At 44.4% G+C, this 14,887-nt stretch overlaps 1 protein-coding gene across 5 annotated transcripts in view; it reads left to right on the top strand.

Moving 5' to 3' along the window:
• The window catches only part of PAK1 (p21 (RAC1) activated kinase 1), a 119,978-nt gene that overhangs the window by 88,879 nt on the left and 16,212 nt on the right, over positions 1–14,887 (top strand). For all 5 annotated transcript variants that reach the window (XM_084639214.1, XM_084639213.1, XM_084639217.1 and 2 more), the window contains 3 exons: positions 1,607–1,719; positions 10,196–10,313; positions 13,679–13,778. In XM_084639214.1, the coding sequence (XP_084495340.1) occupies positions 1,607–1,719; positions 10,196–10,313; positions 13,679–13,778 (331 nt within the window). The remainder of the gene's footprint in view (positions 1–1,606; positions 1,720–10,195; positions 10,314–13,678; positions 13,779–14,887) is intronic.

The raw sequence follows: 14,887 nt of genomic DNA, 5'->3' as shown, positions 1-14,887 counted from the left end.
CCCTCATTCTTCTCTTCCGTAGACTAAACATCCCCAGTTCCCTCAGCCTCTGCTCATAACTCATGTGTTCCAGTCCCCTAATAATTTTTGTTGCCCTTCGCTGGACTCTTTCCAATTTTTCCACATCCTTCTTGTAGTGTGGGGCCCAAAACTGTCTACACTGGCATTTTCCTTGCTGGCTCCCATCATTAGAAATGCTGCCTTTTCTGCAAATAGCTCTTCGCCATAAAGGCACAACTACATTCCCTTCACTTTATCTTTGCCTAAATCAGGGGTCTCAAACATGTGACCTGCAGGGTTATTTCCTGGGGCCATCAAGCTCCCCTCCCTCCTGCTCTCTCTCCCCTCAGCATGCTGCGTCCCTGCTCCTCTGCCTACCTCCAGGCGCTTCCTGCCACCAAACAGCTGTTTGGCGGCACTTAGCACTTTCCAGGAGGCAGGGGGAGGAGCAGGGAGCCACATGCTCAGGGAAGGAGGCAGAGAAGAGGCGGGGCATGGGCAGGGATTTGGGGAAGGGTTGGAATAGGGGCAGGGAGGGGGCGGAGTTGGGGCGGGGACTTTGGGGAAGGGGTTGGAATGGGGGCGGGGAAGGGGTGGGCCTCTTGAAAGGAGTGGAGTGGCGACGGGGCCAGAGGCAGCAGGGGCGGCGGGGGATGTCAGTGATGCTGCCCTCAGGCCAATGTATTAGTCCTCATGTGGCCCTCGTGGTGATTCAAGTTTGAGATCCCTGGTCTAAATATTGTACAAAAAACCAACAGGACGTTAATACAGTCAAACTGATTCTGCCAGCTTATTCACACTGAGCAGTCCCATTGATTTAACAGTTAAGTGACTATACTATGAGTAAGAGTGCCTGAATTGGCCTTTGTATACTGGTATTGTGACTATTTGGATATAATGGCGAAGAGCACATTGCATGAGACCTCTGTCCATTCTGTCTGTTTATACACACACACACAGATTTGTGTATGTGCAGTGATGCACTGCAGAAAGATACAGACCAAGAGACTATAATAAGAGTCCACCCCATCCCCCAAGTTTTGGCTAGAGATGGGCCTGAACCAGACTCTCAGATCTAAACACCACCAAACTTTGGATCTGAACACTGCTGCTCACCGTTGTAGCTCTAGTTATAACAGAGTGAAATTAGTACCTTGGAAAACTGCACTTAAGCTAAATGAATTTGTCCCACAAATTTCTTGGAGCCTGACTTGCATTTGAAAGAAGATGCTGATCCAAAATAAAGAGAGCTGGATTCCTTAAAGAATGAGCTTTTTAGAGAAATCAATCCATATTGTAGTAAGGAGCTATTTGTTATTTTGCCAAGAGCACTGCAAGGAGCAAGCCTGTCCAGCTATGACGCAGACTTCTAGTAGGAAAATACTTGCCTCTCTATATTTTTTTGCTTGCGACACTGAATGCTTCTGGAAGTGGACTGGATGAAAGTACTTGCCCTGTTACAAAACAGCTGAGTACCCTGAGATAATAAAGTGGTGTTAAACTTTATTTGAAAATTGGACTTAAGTAGCAGAGAGTAGCAACTGGCAGATTTTTAGGGATGTTAATATATGAATGCTTTACATATCTTTTTCTCTCCTACTCTTAGGTGGCAATCAAACAGATGAATTTGCAACAGCAGCCCAAGAAAGAACTTATAATTAATGAAATCCTTGTAATGAGGGAAAACAAAAACCCCAACATTGTCAACTACCTGGACAGGTATGTTCTGATTTAAAAGATGGGCTGTGTATAGCCACTGGCAGCCCTTTCACCTTCCTCGGTGATCTTGTTTGAATCCAACCCAGGGTGATGACAGTAACACTGTATAGTAACTATGTGCCATGAGTTTGGTGCTCTCAGTCCAGTTCTTAGTGGGCAGGTGTCTGCATCAAATAGCCTTCGCTGGCACTTGATTCACTGTAAAAATGCTGGCATGGAAGGCTTTAGTGCTATACAGTCAGGATTCCAAGTTGTATCCCTCTCCTTTGCTGCATTTTAGACACTGAAAGCAATTTCCTTCTGGCCACCCAAGGAGAAATGGAAACTAAGCCATGATATGTACATTTTCTTTCCTCTTGTACTGGTGCTGACATCCAGCTTGCAGAGAAATAAGCCTGCCAGGATCCCAGGGAACACTCTCCTTTAGCAGTTTCTTAAGATGACTGTTCCTCTCTGAGTCAGGATATAATAGTTTAGCTGCTGAATAGAAAACATACCCAGGGCTGGGCACAATCTAGGTATGAATAATGGAGTGCAAGGAGCCTTTCTCCCCATCCTACGCACCCCTTCTCTGGGGCTGGATACAATCCAAGCCCTTTCTGTTCAGGGAGCCCCAGGGCTGAGCAGAGGTATTGCCCAAGGTGGCAGTAACCTCTCCAAAGGGAGCAGGGCTCTTCCCTTCACAGAGCTGGCCCTCCTAGGGTTGGGAGCACATGCTGTGCCCTTTGGAAGAGCACATCAGCTGCTGCTTTCCTGTTAGACCCCTGGAGGCACTGGCCTGCTTCAGACATGCCATCTCCTGGAGCTCCCACTGGACTGTTGTGCCCCAGCACCACCTCTTGTGCTTGTCCGCGGGTACTTTTGGTACTGATTTAGCTGTCTGTATTTCTAAGCCAATATTGTTAAATCCGTACAAAACTGTGTGTAGACAAGCCCTGGGGCACAACGTTCTGGCTGCGCTGTGCGTTCTGATACCACAGCCACAAAATCCACCTTTCCACACAGAAGTTAAGCTTTCACCTTTAAAAAAAAATAAAATGCTTCTAGTCCTCATGACCGTGAAAATCGCCATGTATATGTGCCCAGTGTATATATCAATGCGGCGATGTTTCCCCGAGTCCATAGACCAGTGGTCTTCAACCTTTCTACGCCCAAAATCACTTTTTGAATTTAAGGGCAACCCAGGATCTACCCCGCCACTTCCCTGAGGCCCCACCCTTTCCCTGAAGCCCCACCCCTCTCACTCCATCCCCCACTCTCTCTGTCGCTTGCTTTTCCGCACCCTCACTCACTTTCACCAGGCTTGGTCAGGGGCTTGGGGTTCAGCAGGGGGTGCAGGCTCTGGGCTGGGGCTGAGGGGTTCGCAGTGCGAGAGAGAGCTCTGGGTTGAGCCTGGGGTAGGGGGTGGGGTGCAGGGTGCAAGCTCTGGGAGGGAGTTTGGTTGCAGGAGGGGGCTCTGGGCTTTGCAGAGTGTTGGGGTGAAGGAGGGCTTATGGGGTGCTGGCTCTGGGAGGGGGCTCAGGGCTGGGGTTTGGGGTGCAGGCTCCCTCCAGGCAGCACTTACCTCTGGTGGCTCCCGGGTGTTGGCACAGCGGGGCTTAGGCAGGCTCCCTGCCTACCCCGGCCCCACTCAGGCACATCGGCACCTCCTCCCCATCACGAGCCTGGCCACTCCCCACCCTGACAGCCAGTAGTGCACCACATGGCCACGCTGCTCCTGGAAGGGGACAACATGCCTCTGCAGCCCCTTGGGGCGGGGGGGGGGGGAAACATGGCTCTGTGTGCTGCTCCTCTCTGCAGGCACCGCCCCCGCAGCTCCCATTGGCCACAGGTCCCCGTTTCCATCCAATTGGAGCTGCAGGGGTGGTGCCCGCAGAGAGGAGCAGCATGCAGAGACCCTTCCCCCCCCGCGGGTCCATGCTGGCTGCTTCTGGGAGTGGCTTGGGGCTGCTGTGGCCGGAGATCGTGATCGACTGTGAGAGTGTCCAGGATCGACCAGTCGATCGCAATCGACCGGTTGGTGACCACTGCTGTAGACAGTTTGAAACACATCTGTGAGAGCCGTGAACTGCCTCTTTCAGCCCAACAGTGTGTTCACACTGAAACCTAACAATGACGGCAGAAACATCAGCATTGTCAATTGTTTTATTGTTGACCATTTTAGAAGGAACATCCAGTTAAAAGGCTTTTACTCTAATCCCAAACTACCTTCCCAATTGCCAAAAACTTCACTTGTTTCCTTCCCAGCTTCCAGAACCTCTAACCTCCCCCAGTAACTATTAAGATGCAATTATGAGCTGTCAGAACAAACATTTGTGGCATGTCCAAAACTGTGGGGACTGCATACAGTGACTTGAATTTAGTATCAAATAATGTGGAGCACTGTGTATTGGTTGCATGAGCCATTTTCATACTTTATTAAAGTTCTCCATATTTAACTTCAATGGAACTGCCACAGAATTAAGGCCCGGGTTGCTGCAGAGCATTCAGGGCCCTGAATACAGCCCCTTGGCTCTGGGCCACACACTTAAATCTTGACTTACTCCAGCCCTTCAAAAACACTGTAGGTAAATAGCCATGAAGTTTTGTCTCTGGATCTCTCAGATTAGACTGTGTAACAGAATACGCATCTGCTCTGCACAGATATTAAAGTCCCCAAGATCTTTTCTTAAGGGGTCTGCCCTTTTTTACCGAAAAATGCTGCTCCTCACACTTTTGCATCAGTGAGCTGCAGTTCAGTGGAGCTCTATATACTGCAATCTTGTAAAGCATTTTAGTACCTTTAGGGATGACAGGTGCAGCTATATAAATGTAAATTGTTATGAATAAAACAAAGGGTGTGTTGAGATGGAGAAGTGACATTGCAAAGGCACTGGAGGGTTATATTACCTTCAGCTTTTTCCCAGTGTGTATCTGAGACAGACACCAGTCCGTTATTGATCAGTCTAGCTATTTTTCTGCCTACAGTAGGACCTCAGCGTTACAAACACTGTGGGAATGGAGGTTGTTCGTTCGTAACTCTGAAATGTTTGTGACTCTGAACAAAACGTTATGGTGGTTTTTTCAAAAGTTTACAATTGAACATTGACTTAATTCAGCCTTGGAAAGTTACTATGCAGAAGAAAAATGTTGCTTTTAACCATCTTAATTTAAATGAAACAAGCACAGAAATAGCTTCTTTACCTTGTCAATTTTTTTTTTAAACTTTCCCTTTATTTTTTTTAGTAGTTTGTTTAACACTGTACTATGCTATATTGGCTTTTTTCCCCCAGTCTCTGCTGCTGCCTGATTGAATACTTCCAGTTCCAAGTGAGGTGTGTGGTTGACCTGTCAGTTTGTAACTCTGGTGTTCCTAACTCTGAGGTTCTGCTGTATCTGCTTCTCTCAGCACATCACATACAATAATCCTCTAAATCACATACTAATTTTATTCAAGTAAGTCCTGAGAATCCTTCCCAACCACCGACACGTTCACCAGAACCTTCAGTCACACCACCCACCATACCCCGTTTATACAGTTCTCCCCATGATTCCAGGAAAACTTGGGAGAGGAGTGAGCCTTGTAGCACATCTGTATGGGATTCTGAATCCAGGTGAACCGAGGCAGGAGAAGGGGATCCAGACCCCTGCACCCTGCCACCAACCCTCTCACAATTAAAACAGAGCTGTTAATTCAAGCCCTGCAGAGGGCTGAACCTGTCCCACTATTGAATGGAGAACGTTCATAAATATTTGGCCATCAGTGACTTGTAATGTGACTTCTGGGAGTTAGTTCTTGACTGTTCTCTTTTTTGGTTTATATTTTAAATGTCTCTTCCCATCTGTGTAGAGTGTTGCAAAGAACACAAGATTAAATGCTGTGAATTTAACTTGGTTGATGGAGTGCAGTGTGACAACTTCCTTTGACAATAAGGTTGCTTAAAAGAGGCATTTATTATCTAATTAGAGAAGCTGTGCAACAGTACATGTATTGCACTTGCCTTCTCCGTTAAGAAAATCTGGGCTATAAGGTAATTACATGCCCTGTCGTATTATGTACTGGAGGCATTTAAACAAGCTGCAGCTTTTGTCATCGCCCTTCTTTCAAAAGACATCTTGAATAGAACTGATCATTCTACTGCTGTAGGCAATGTGCAAAGCAGCTCCCAAATAGTTCTGTAATACTTACAAGATGGGGGAATGCTATGTAGAGATTAGGTCTACTGCAGTACTTCAGTTTTACACCAGTGTGAACCTGGGGCTCTGCTGGTGAGTAAAAAGGGAATAATGTAGTGGTGAATCAGGCCTGTCCTTTCTTGGACACTGAATGCATTTCCGATTGGAACCCAAATTTGCTTTAGCAAATCTATTATTACGAAAGGCAGCATGGGGAAGGATACCCTTGCAATTAGGCGACTGGACTGGGGAGAGAGGGATCTAAGCCCCTTATGGATCTATAGGCTTCCAGCAGCTGTGTGAAAACCAGATCATAGGCCTTTCTAGTGCCCCAATTCCTCTGACTGTAAAATCATGCTTTATCCACGTTTGAACATCACTAGGAACTCCATCTGAAATGTATTTTATTACAGGAGTGCTTAGAGGTTCCAACCAGATTGGGTCCCCATTGTGCTAGGTGCTGTATAAAAATACTATGCAAGTGCAATGTATTTTTTACTTTGAATCCCAATCTTCCAGTGCTTTGCATACGGATGGACCCCTGTACCAACACAGAGCCCCAGTGAGGTAAACATAGAGGCTTTTTGTTTCTCAACTTTTGAGAGAAATCTCCTTTACAAACCAACCAACCAACCAACCAACCAACCAACCAACCAACCAACCAACCAGCCCCACAGAAATAAAAACCTTCAGTTGTAGTCACCTATATGGAAAAGCCCTATGCAATTGAATAGGAATAGACTCATAGGGCTACCAGGAATGTAATACTGTACTGTGCGCCTCTAAAAATTTAATAGCTAATGCTAATTTCTCTATAAGATTTTAAAACATTAATAGTGCTCTATAGTAGGAATATAACTTTGTATCAAATACCTTGTGATTGTCCAAAAACCCTGTGGAAGAGTTATCATTTTCTACTGAATTCTATAGGATTTTTCACAAGAGTGGGTTTATAGTGATGGTTGGTGTTTATATGTTGTCTTCTATAGAAAAATCTCAAAGTACCTTGTAAACTGTAAGCCTGAGAAACACATATCACTGTTCTACAGCTGGGGAGACAGAGGTACAGAGAGGATCTGGGCCTGATTCTCCCACCCTGACTCTCGCTGAGTAACATCTCATCACATAAGGAGCCCCATTTCAGTAGGACTACATAGCATGAGTCAGGGTAGCAGAATTTGACCCCAAGTTATGTGCCCAAGGTCATACAGCAGGTCAGTAGGAGGGAACAGAACTCAGTCCTGTATCTGTAATCACAGTCCCCTTTCCTGTCTCACAAACTGCCAGGGGGAAAAAAAAAGTATTTGAAACATATCTGCAATAAACAATTCAGTGACTAATACTGGCCTCTGCTGTGGTTAAAGATCAAAACGAGCCTGGAGGTGGCATCAGCCTGCTTCCTCAAATCACATTTACTCAGCTGGAGCTGGCAGGAAGCTTGAATTAATTCTGCATCCTTGCAGGTTGTGTAAGATCTCTCAGTTATTTAGGTGCCCAGGCTCTGGCATGCACATACGGCTGCTGATGGCCTAGCTTCAGATTCCCAGCGTGCTTCTTGGCTTGTACTGTCCGCTGCTCAAAATTACTTTCAGCTTCCAGCTGGTGCTCACTGGGTTGCGCTGTGTATGGTCATGCGGGACATGTGATCTCCCAATTTCTTGCCCATTGGGCAAGTTGAGTTATGCTGCTGAAGACACTAATGGCAGGGAAGGAAAGTGCCACTGATCAATTAAAGGTACTGATGGAATCTGCAAGGCACCCATGTCTAATTGTACTTGGCTGGAAAGATGATGATGATGGGTAAGACACAAAACCTTAAAAGTGGGTGGGGGGGAATTTGGAATACAATAGCTTTGGTGGTCCATTAGGAGGAGGATAACCCAGTTTCATAGGGTCAGCCAGAATATTCGTGAAGAAATTTGTACTGTTCCAACCCTATAGTCCCCTTCAAGAGGGAGTTATTGCACAGGCAGCCGAACCAGTCATAGCCCAGTTCCTATGGAATCTGTACTGCTGGGGAAGAGACTCCAAACAGAGCAGCAAAGGGGGCATTGCACCACCGCTTCCTTTCCCCATGGATGTCTGGTGTCCGGAGACTGTGTTCTCTGCACGTGCAGGGAAACGTAGGCCAGTCGGTGAATGTTCCTGGGCCCTGTGTACACTCCTGCAGGGATTCTCAAGGGATTTGCCCAGTACTACTCTGAAAGACATTGTTGAGCTAGGATTCTGATCTCCTTGGCTCCTAGTCACATGCTCGGACCACTAGACCGTACCTGTCCTCATTTAACTAAAGAGTCTCCTTTTTAGTGCAAGTGTAAATGGTCTGTGTTACTTTGGAGCAAAAGCCCACACCCCGAAGCAGTCCTGTGTGGCCTCAGAATCATTACTGTCTATTTTAAAGCTAGAATATGCTTTAAAACTTCTTGATTCTCCTATTTGAAAGATTTTAGCTAATCGCTGAATGAGACACTCACCTTGCTTTCTACCTTTGACAACTTGGAGAATTATTCATTACTTTGAGACTGTCTATTACATTTTCCTCTGGCCTTCAAGATGCAGTAGGATTGATCATCTGATCAGGCTGAAGCGTCCTTTAATCGATGCTAGTGCACAATGTCAACACCAGCACAGCAGCTCTTAATCTGATTTGAGTTCTTGTTTTTCTGTCTGCTGTCCCAATGTCTTGTTTATAACCTCAAGAGCACATGTATTCCTTAAAGGGACTAGGATTTCACCACAGCCCCCTGGAAGAGGGAAATTGGGAACTGGCCAACAGAACCAGGTCATATGCAGCCATCTCCTTACCTGTCCCATTCTGTTGTGGACATACCAGGAAAGGGTCAGGACTGAGCCCTGCTGTACTAGATTCACAGCTGGCATTATGGTCCTTTAGGTAGCTCTAATTTAATGCCTGAGCCAGAGCAATTTGAGGATCAGGCAGCCATAATCAGCTCCCCAGTGGACATGCCCTTTGCCCCTGCACCAAGCAGAGCTTGATGCAGGTGAGAATCTGGCCCAAGGATGTTCTTGTGATTAACCCACAGAACTAGGAGCCAGAAGCCTGGTCTGTAAGCTTGGCTCTGCTACTCTGTGATGTTGTTTGGGGAAAATCTGTTTAACCTCTGTGCCTTCATTTTCCCTCTGTGTAAAATGGTGATAATGCTTGCATACCTTGCAGGATACTGTCATTCACAAATTGCTTTGAGATCCTTAGGTGTCATAGGTGCAAGAAAAAAATTAATGATCAGACTTTAAGGATGTACAATATTTTCTAAAAAAATGACTCTTACACTGTGCACACAGCTGATCCATGACAAAACAGGAGCATATTACTATTTCCCCATCCTCCCTTTCCCCTCCCACACCTTTTATTTTATCTACATGTTCTCTCTTGTCTTAAACGAAGATCGAAGATCTTTGGGGCGGGTACATCAAATCATAAATCACTGGAGTACCAGAAATATTATCTGAGTAACTTAAATCTCTAGCACTGCTAAATTAACTGTCTGTTAACTAATAGCTGAAAGCCCATGCCGTCACAGGGTTAATTCATAGTCACATATGTCAAAAATAAAATAAAAGGATTAAAATGGCTGAGAACTTAATAATTGGATATAACAGACAGCAAATTCCATGTGTATGCTGGTTATGTCGTGTGGGTGGTTGTGTTGATTTGTGTCTCCAGGAGAGACTGTGCTAGAATATTTGTTGATTTGTACAAAAGTGGTGAATGAAGAGAGTGTGCTGCGGTTAAGCAGTGTGTGTGCGCATTTTGGGGTTTATTGTATGTGCTCGTTTTGGTGTTGTAGGGGTGGTTGTGTTGTGCTGGGAGAGTTGTGTGGGTTTGTGTGGTGGCAGTTAGGTACAGAGGTGTGGCGATTTGGCCACTAATCCATCATCTGCGCAGTTTCCGTCAGACAGCCAATGAAAGCTGCAAAGTAAGGGTGGAGATTGGTTGAGTTACCTCTCATATAACAATGGTCTGGGACTCTTGGCATGGCATAGATGCATGCATTACTATCGCTGTACACCACACAAGTGTAATGCATAAAGTAAAAATGGCCAAGAACTTAAAGTTGGATGATAACAGACTGAATCCCAGTGATGATTCAACCTGGTGATATGCTGAACAAAAAAGAGCTCTCAGCCATGCTTGTAAGCTGTTCCCATCACTCCACACTCTCTCTCCAGGCATTTTGGACTTTACAATGAGGCACAGATGCCTAGTGGCCCACTACATTTTAAAAATAGCTTTACTCAGAGTTTTTTTGGCTAAAGAAATACAACTACCGTCTGTTTTATTTTTTTTGGCCCTTTATAGTTACCTTGTAGGAGACGAACTGTGGGTAGTTATGGAGTATTTGGCAGGCGGCTCCCTGACGGATGTTGTAACAGAGACCTGCATGGATGAAGGACAAATAGCAGCTGTGTGTCGAGAGGTAAGATTATGCTCTGCTCGTCAGAACGAGTTCTTACCATGAAATGTATAAATAAAATTAAAGTTTCCATGAAGTGTCATGGTTTTACAGTATAACTTGGAACGTTCTTTGACATGGAGCTAGATTGCTTTGACTTGGTACTAGATATTTAATAGTTCTGTTGGACATAGCTTAACTGCGACAGAAACATTTAAAAGAAATATCACCAATGAGTTGAGCACAGAAGTAGCATGCCACAGTGCTGTTCAAACATTAGCTAATGGATGCAGTCTTGTTAACAGAGTAAATCTTTAACAATTTGAATCTCTGTTACCTAAAGTTCCTTGTTTGAAGTAAGGCCTGCCTGCCAATGTCTGCCTAGGGACATGGTGGATTCTCCGTCACTTGCAATCATTAAGTCAACACTGGATACCTTTTGAAAAGCTGTGCTATAACTCAAACAAGTTATGGGCCTGATGGAAATAATGCTAGGTAAGGTTCTGTGCTCTGTGATATGCAGGAAGGCAGACTAGGTGATCACAATGGTCCCATCTGGCCTGAAAATCTTGAATGTAAAGCTGCTCTTTTTCCACTTGTGGTGCAGTTCTTAAATCTCTCTCCTTTTCAAATGTTGTTTACAATTCAATAATTATACCGAAGAAACTTTGAAAAACATGCATCAGAGAGAAGAACTGTGGAAGCTCTGTTATTTCCTGGGCCTTTATGGGCCAGCTCACTACTACAGAGGAGTTTTCTGGGAGTACTCTTGTGATATTGCAAAACTATTTATTCCAGGTTGTGCCAGAGGAGCCCATACACAGTGTTTATTTTTTAAATTTGGTTTGACCTATTTCTTCACAGCCTCGTTAGTGGATCCATCATCTCAGTATTAACATTCAGTTTGCAGACAGGCTTGCAACCTATTCTGGAGTTTCTAGGATAGTCCCTGTTTTCAGGGCAATCCCAGATCCCACATCTAGTTAATTTGGCTCAAAATCACTTTTAGGGCTCCCAACACATGATCCCTTGCAGCATGGTAACATTTTGATGCCTTAACCCTCAGATCTAGAGTTAGGCAAATTTGTCCAGAAGTTTCTTTCCTGAAAAACTCAGTTTTGGGTGAGTGAAGCTATTCGCAAATTTGTGTTGAGTTCACCAACATGTTTCAGCCAAACAGAAAAAGTTGAAATGTTTTCAGTACCATGGAAAGGAAATATTTTGTTTCAACCCCACAACAATTCATTTCAGTTTTTGGGCCTTTTGAAGAAAACAAAGCAAAGGCTTCACAAAATGGTGGTGGTGGTGCCTTCCTTATAATAGCCCTGTGGCTAGAGCAGTTACCTGGGATGTGGGAGACTTGGGTTCAGTTTCCTCATCTGCCTGATGCCGAACTGGGACTTCAACTTTGTTCTCCCAGCTCAAGTTTTAAATAAGTGCCCTCACTGCAAGGCTGAAGGTTCATTCTTGCTCTCTTTAGTCACACATGACGATATGAACAGCCCCTAGCCCACGAACAGCCCCCAGTCCTGAATTGTCCCAACTCTGAAATGTCCAGTCCTTTCCTGGACTATTCAGAGGAATAATAAGGCTTGTTTGCTCCAACTCATCACTTTTTAACTGGAGTTAACTATCAGTTCAGTTCAAAGGCAATGCTGGGTTGGGTTAGATTAAAAGTAAAACAAGTTTATTAACAAGAGGGGAGAGGATTTTAAGTGAGTTCCAGTATAAAGAATAGAGCTAGAAGTGGTTACAGGCAAATAGAAGTGAAAAATGCTTTCTAGCAGCTAAGACTTAACAAAGCAAGCTACAACCATGGTTCAATGTACCAGTCTACTTTCCAGCAAGATGGCTGACCTCCCCTCTGGTTGGGTTCTTCCACAAAGTCCAGGAAGATTGTCTTTTCAGATGGAAGATAACTTGGAATTTTTTTTGCCCCTCTCTTTCATAATGTAGTGAACTGTTGCAATGGATTTTTCTAAAGGTTAATCTCCCCAAAGTAAAGTTCATTCAAGCTGTGAGGAAGGCACCATGGAGTCTCCTGGTGAAGGGAATTTCATGCTGTTTTCTTCCCCTGCTGGTGTTTGTTAAAATGCAAATTGATCTGTTTCTTGCAGTCCGTTCCCCCTCCCCCTGTGTTGTAATGCTGAGTGGTTATCTCCTCCCCTTGTTTACTTGATGGTCCTATTAACTTTCTGTGTAAATTGCATTCCCATTGTCACTTATTCAACCTTGGAAGTACCTTCAAGGTGGCAGAACCACATTCCTTTGTCTAGGGTAGGGTAACTTCAGCTCTGCCTGGCAGATACACTTTAAGAACATAATTCCCCATGTTTGTAAATTTGAATTTGTCCCCTGTACATACACACTCAATAATATTAAGAATCTGGCATTAGCTTTCTATTGATATCGTAACCTGTATCTACAAGGCGTCATGTATGTCATTAATGAGTTGGGGTACATCAACTCGTCAGGGAAGCTGAAACTCGCTCCCGGATGCCAGTGAGCCCCTTGCCCTGGGATGCTGTTGAGAATCTCAGGGCTCGTCTACACTGGCAATTTACAGTGCAGCAACTTTCTCGCTCGCGGGTGTGAAAGAGCACCCCCCTGCGTGCAGCAGGTTTCAGCGCTATAAAGTACCAGTGTTGACAGTGCACCGGCGTCGGGAGCTGCGCCCGTCGTGGAGGTGGTTTTTTTTAGTGCTCTGCCGTGGCTACACAAACCACATGAAAGCGCTTTAGCGTTGCCAGTGTAGACTAGCCCTCAGTTTCCCACATCCCATGCGGCTGCTCTCATCTGTGGGCAAAAGCTTATACGGGAGGCTCCACCCAACCTCCTCCTCCCTGTTTGAGAATCCTTCCCTTTGCTTTTGTCAAAATGCCGGAAAACTGAAACAAGATGTTTTGGGTAGAAGTGAAACTTTTTGTTTTGACATTATTGAGACATTTTGATTAGTTTTGACTTAAAAAAAATTTTTTTTTTGATTTGCTAAAAAGTTTAAAAAATGCCTTTTTCGGTTTGACCCCAAAATAATTTATTTATGAATATGTTTATTTTGGGGGCAATTGCCAATGAACAGAAAAATCCATTTTTTGCTCAGTTCATGATGATTCATTCCAAGTTGGGTCCTTTGTTTCTACCCAGATCGGTCTCCATTACACACAGATTTGAGATACTCTGACATATCACTTGTGTGTCACATCAGAAATGCGGTCATTAAACTGTGGAGATAGAATATGTTGCTTATAGTAAAGGAACTAAGGCCATGTTATTTAAAAGTGCATATCTTCAGATTCGACTAGTTGGTCAGTTGCTCCTTTTTAAATGCAATTTCCTAGGTTGTTGAATGGCTTTATTAAAAAAATACCATGTTGTGAACTTTCTCATAGTGTCTTCAGGCTCTGGAATTCCTGCATTCAAGCCAAGTCATTCACAGAGACATCAAGAGCGACAACATTCTACTAGGAATGGATGGCTCCGTCAAACTAAGTATGCAGAAGGCAGCCTTGATGATGACTCGAACTGTGAGCTTGCAAATTAAAGGGCAGGTTGTCCTTCCAAGGCACAGTTGTGTTGTGAGGATAGCAATAGGCAGTGACACCTATTTGCGTTAATGGTAGCTGCAGGGATAAATAGCTGTGCGCTGAGACCATAGCTTTAGATATGGTTGGGCTAGATTAAAAAGGATGACTTAGGATGGGCAGAAGAGATCTCGTTACTTGCAGACTGAGCACCATTAGTATGAAAAACAATGAACTAGCATTGAGGGGGTTCCATGTTTTCCATCTTTACAAACTGTCAGTCATGCCCACTCAGCCTGGGCTCTGAGAGTCAAGCTGAGTTCTTTCCTTCTTGCACATTATCACCAGTGGTAAAGATTCTGCATGCCACATTATGTCCTTAATGTCACCTGTGCAATCATATTGCTTTCCATGGGGTGGCACAGGGGTAATTGGTTGGAACCTAGTAAAGAACTCTGTTGATGGTGTACTGGATGGAAGAGAAACCCGCTCCAGGGTTAACAGGAGACATAAATAAATAAATAAATAAATAAACCTCTGCTTTAGTCAGTAACACGAGCAGATATAACTCCAAATTCACTCTAGGAGCAGATCTGCTGAGTAAGAAGGTGTCATTTATATTTTTTACGTAATCCCTTTTCAGAGTAGAACTGCAGTTCAATATCCCACTGTTTTGACTTTGTATCAAGCTATGAATAGCTAGCCAGAGGCAAAGATGCCATGTGCGTTATAGAATTTTTTTTTAAACTGTATTCTGATAGCTGCCTAGTGTGGATTAAGTTAGAAAAGTCTCTCTGTGAAAATGGTGCAGTAAGCTTTCAGGCTGATTCTCTCAATGGCTCCAATACAAATGTACTCAGTTGTAACCCATAGATGATTTTTCTAACTATTAGCCTGGGTGCAAGGCTCAACCTGGGATCTAAAATTTAAGCTGTGTGTGTTCTTCCCCCTTACCTCAACCTGAAATAAAATTCTACCGGCAGAACTTTGCTGGTAGTTATGTTTCTTCTTTGAGCAGATGCAGATATGTATTCCACTTAGGTGTGCGTGCACCCAGTGCACTAGAGCTGAAGAAAT

This window comes from Lepidochelys olivacea (genome assembly GCF_965140295.1).
Source record: "Lepidochelys olivacea isolate rLepOli2 genome assembly, chromosome: 1".
Classification (NCBI taxonomy): Eukaryota; Metazoa; Chordata; order Testudines; family Cheloniidae; genus Lepidochelys; species Lepidochelys olivacea.
Note: the sequence above shows the minus strand (reverse complement) of the source record. Positions and strands in the feature narration are given on the sequence as shown.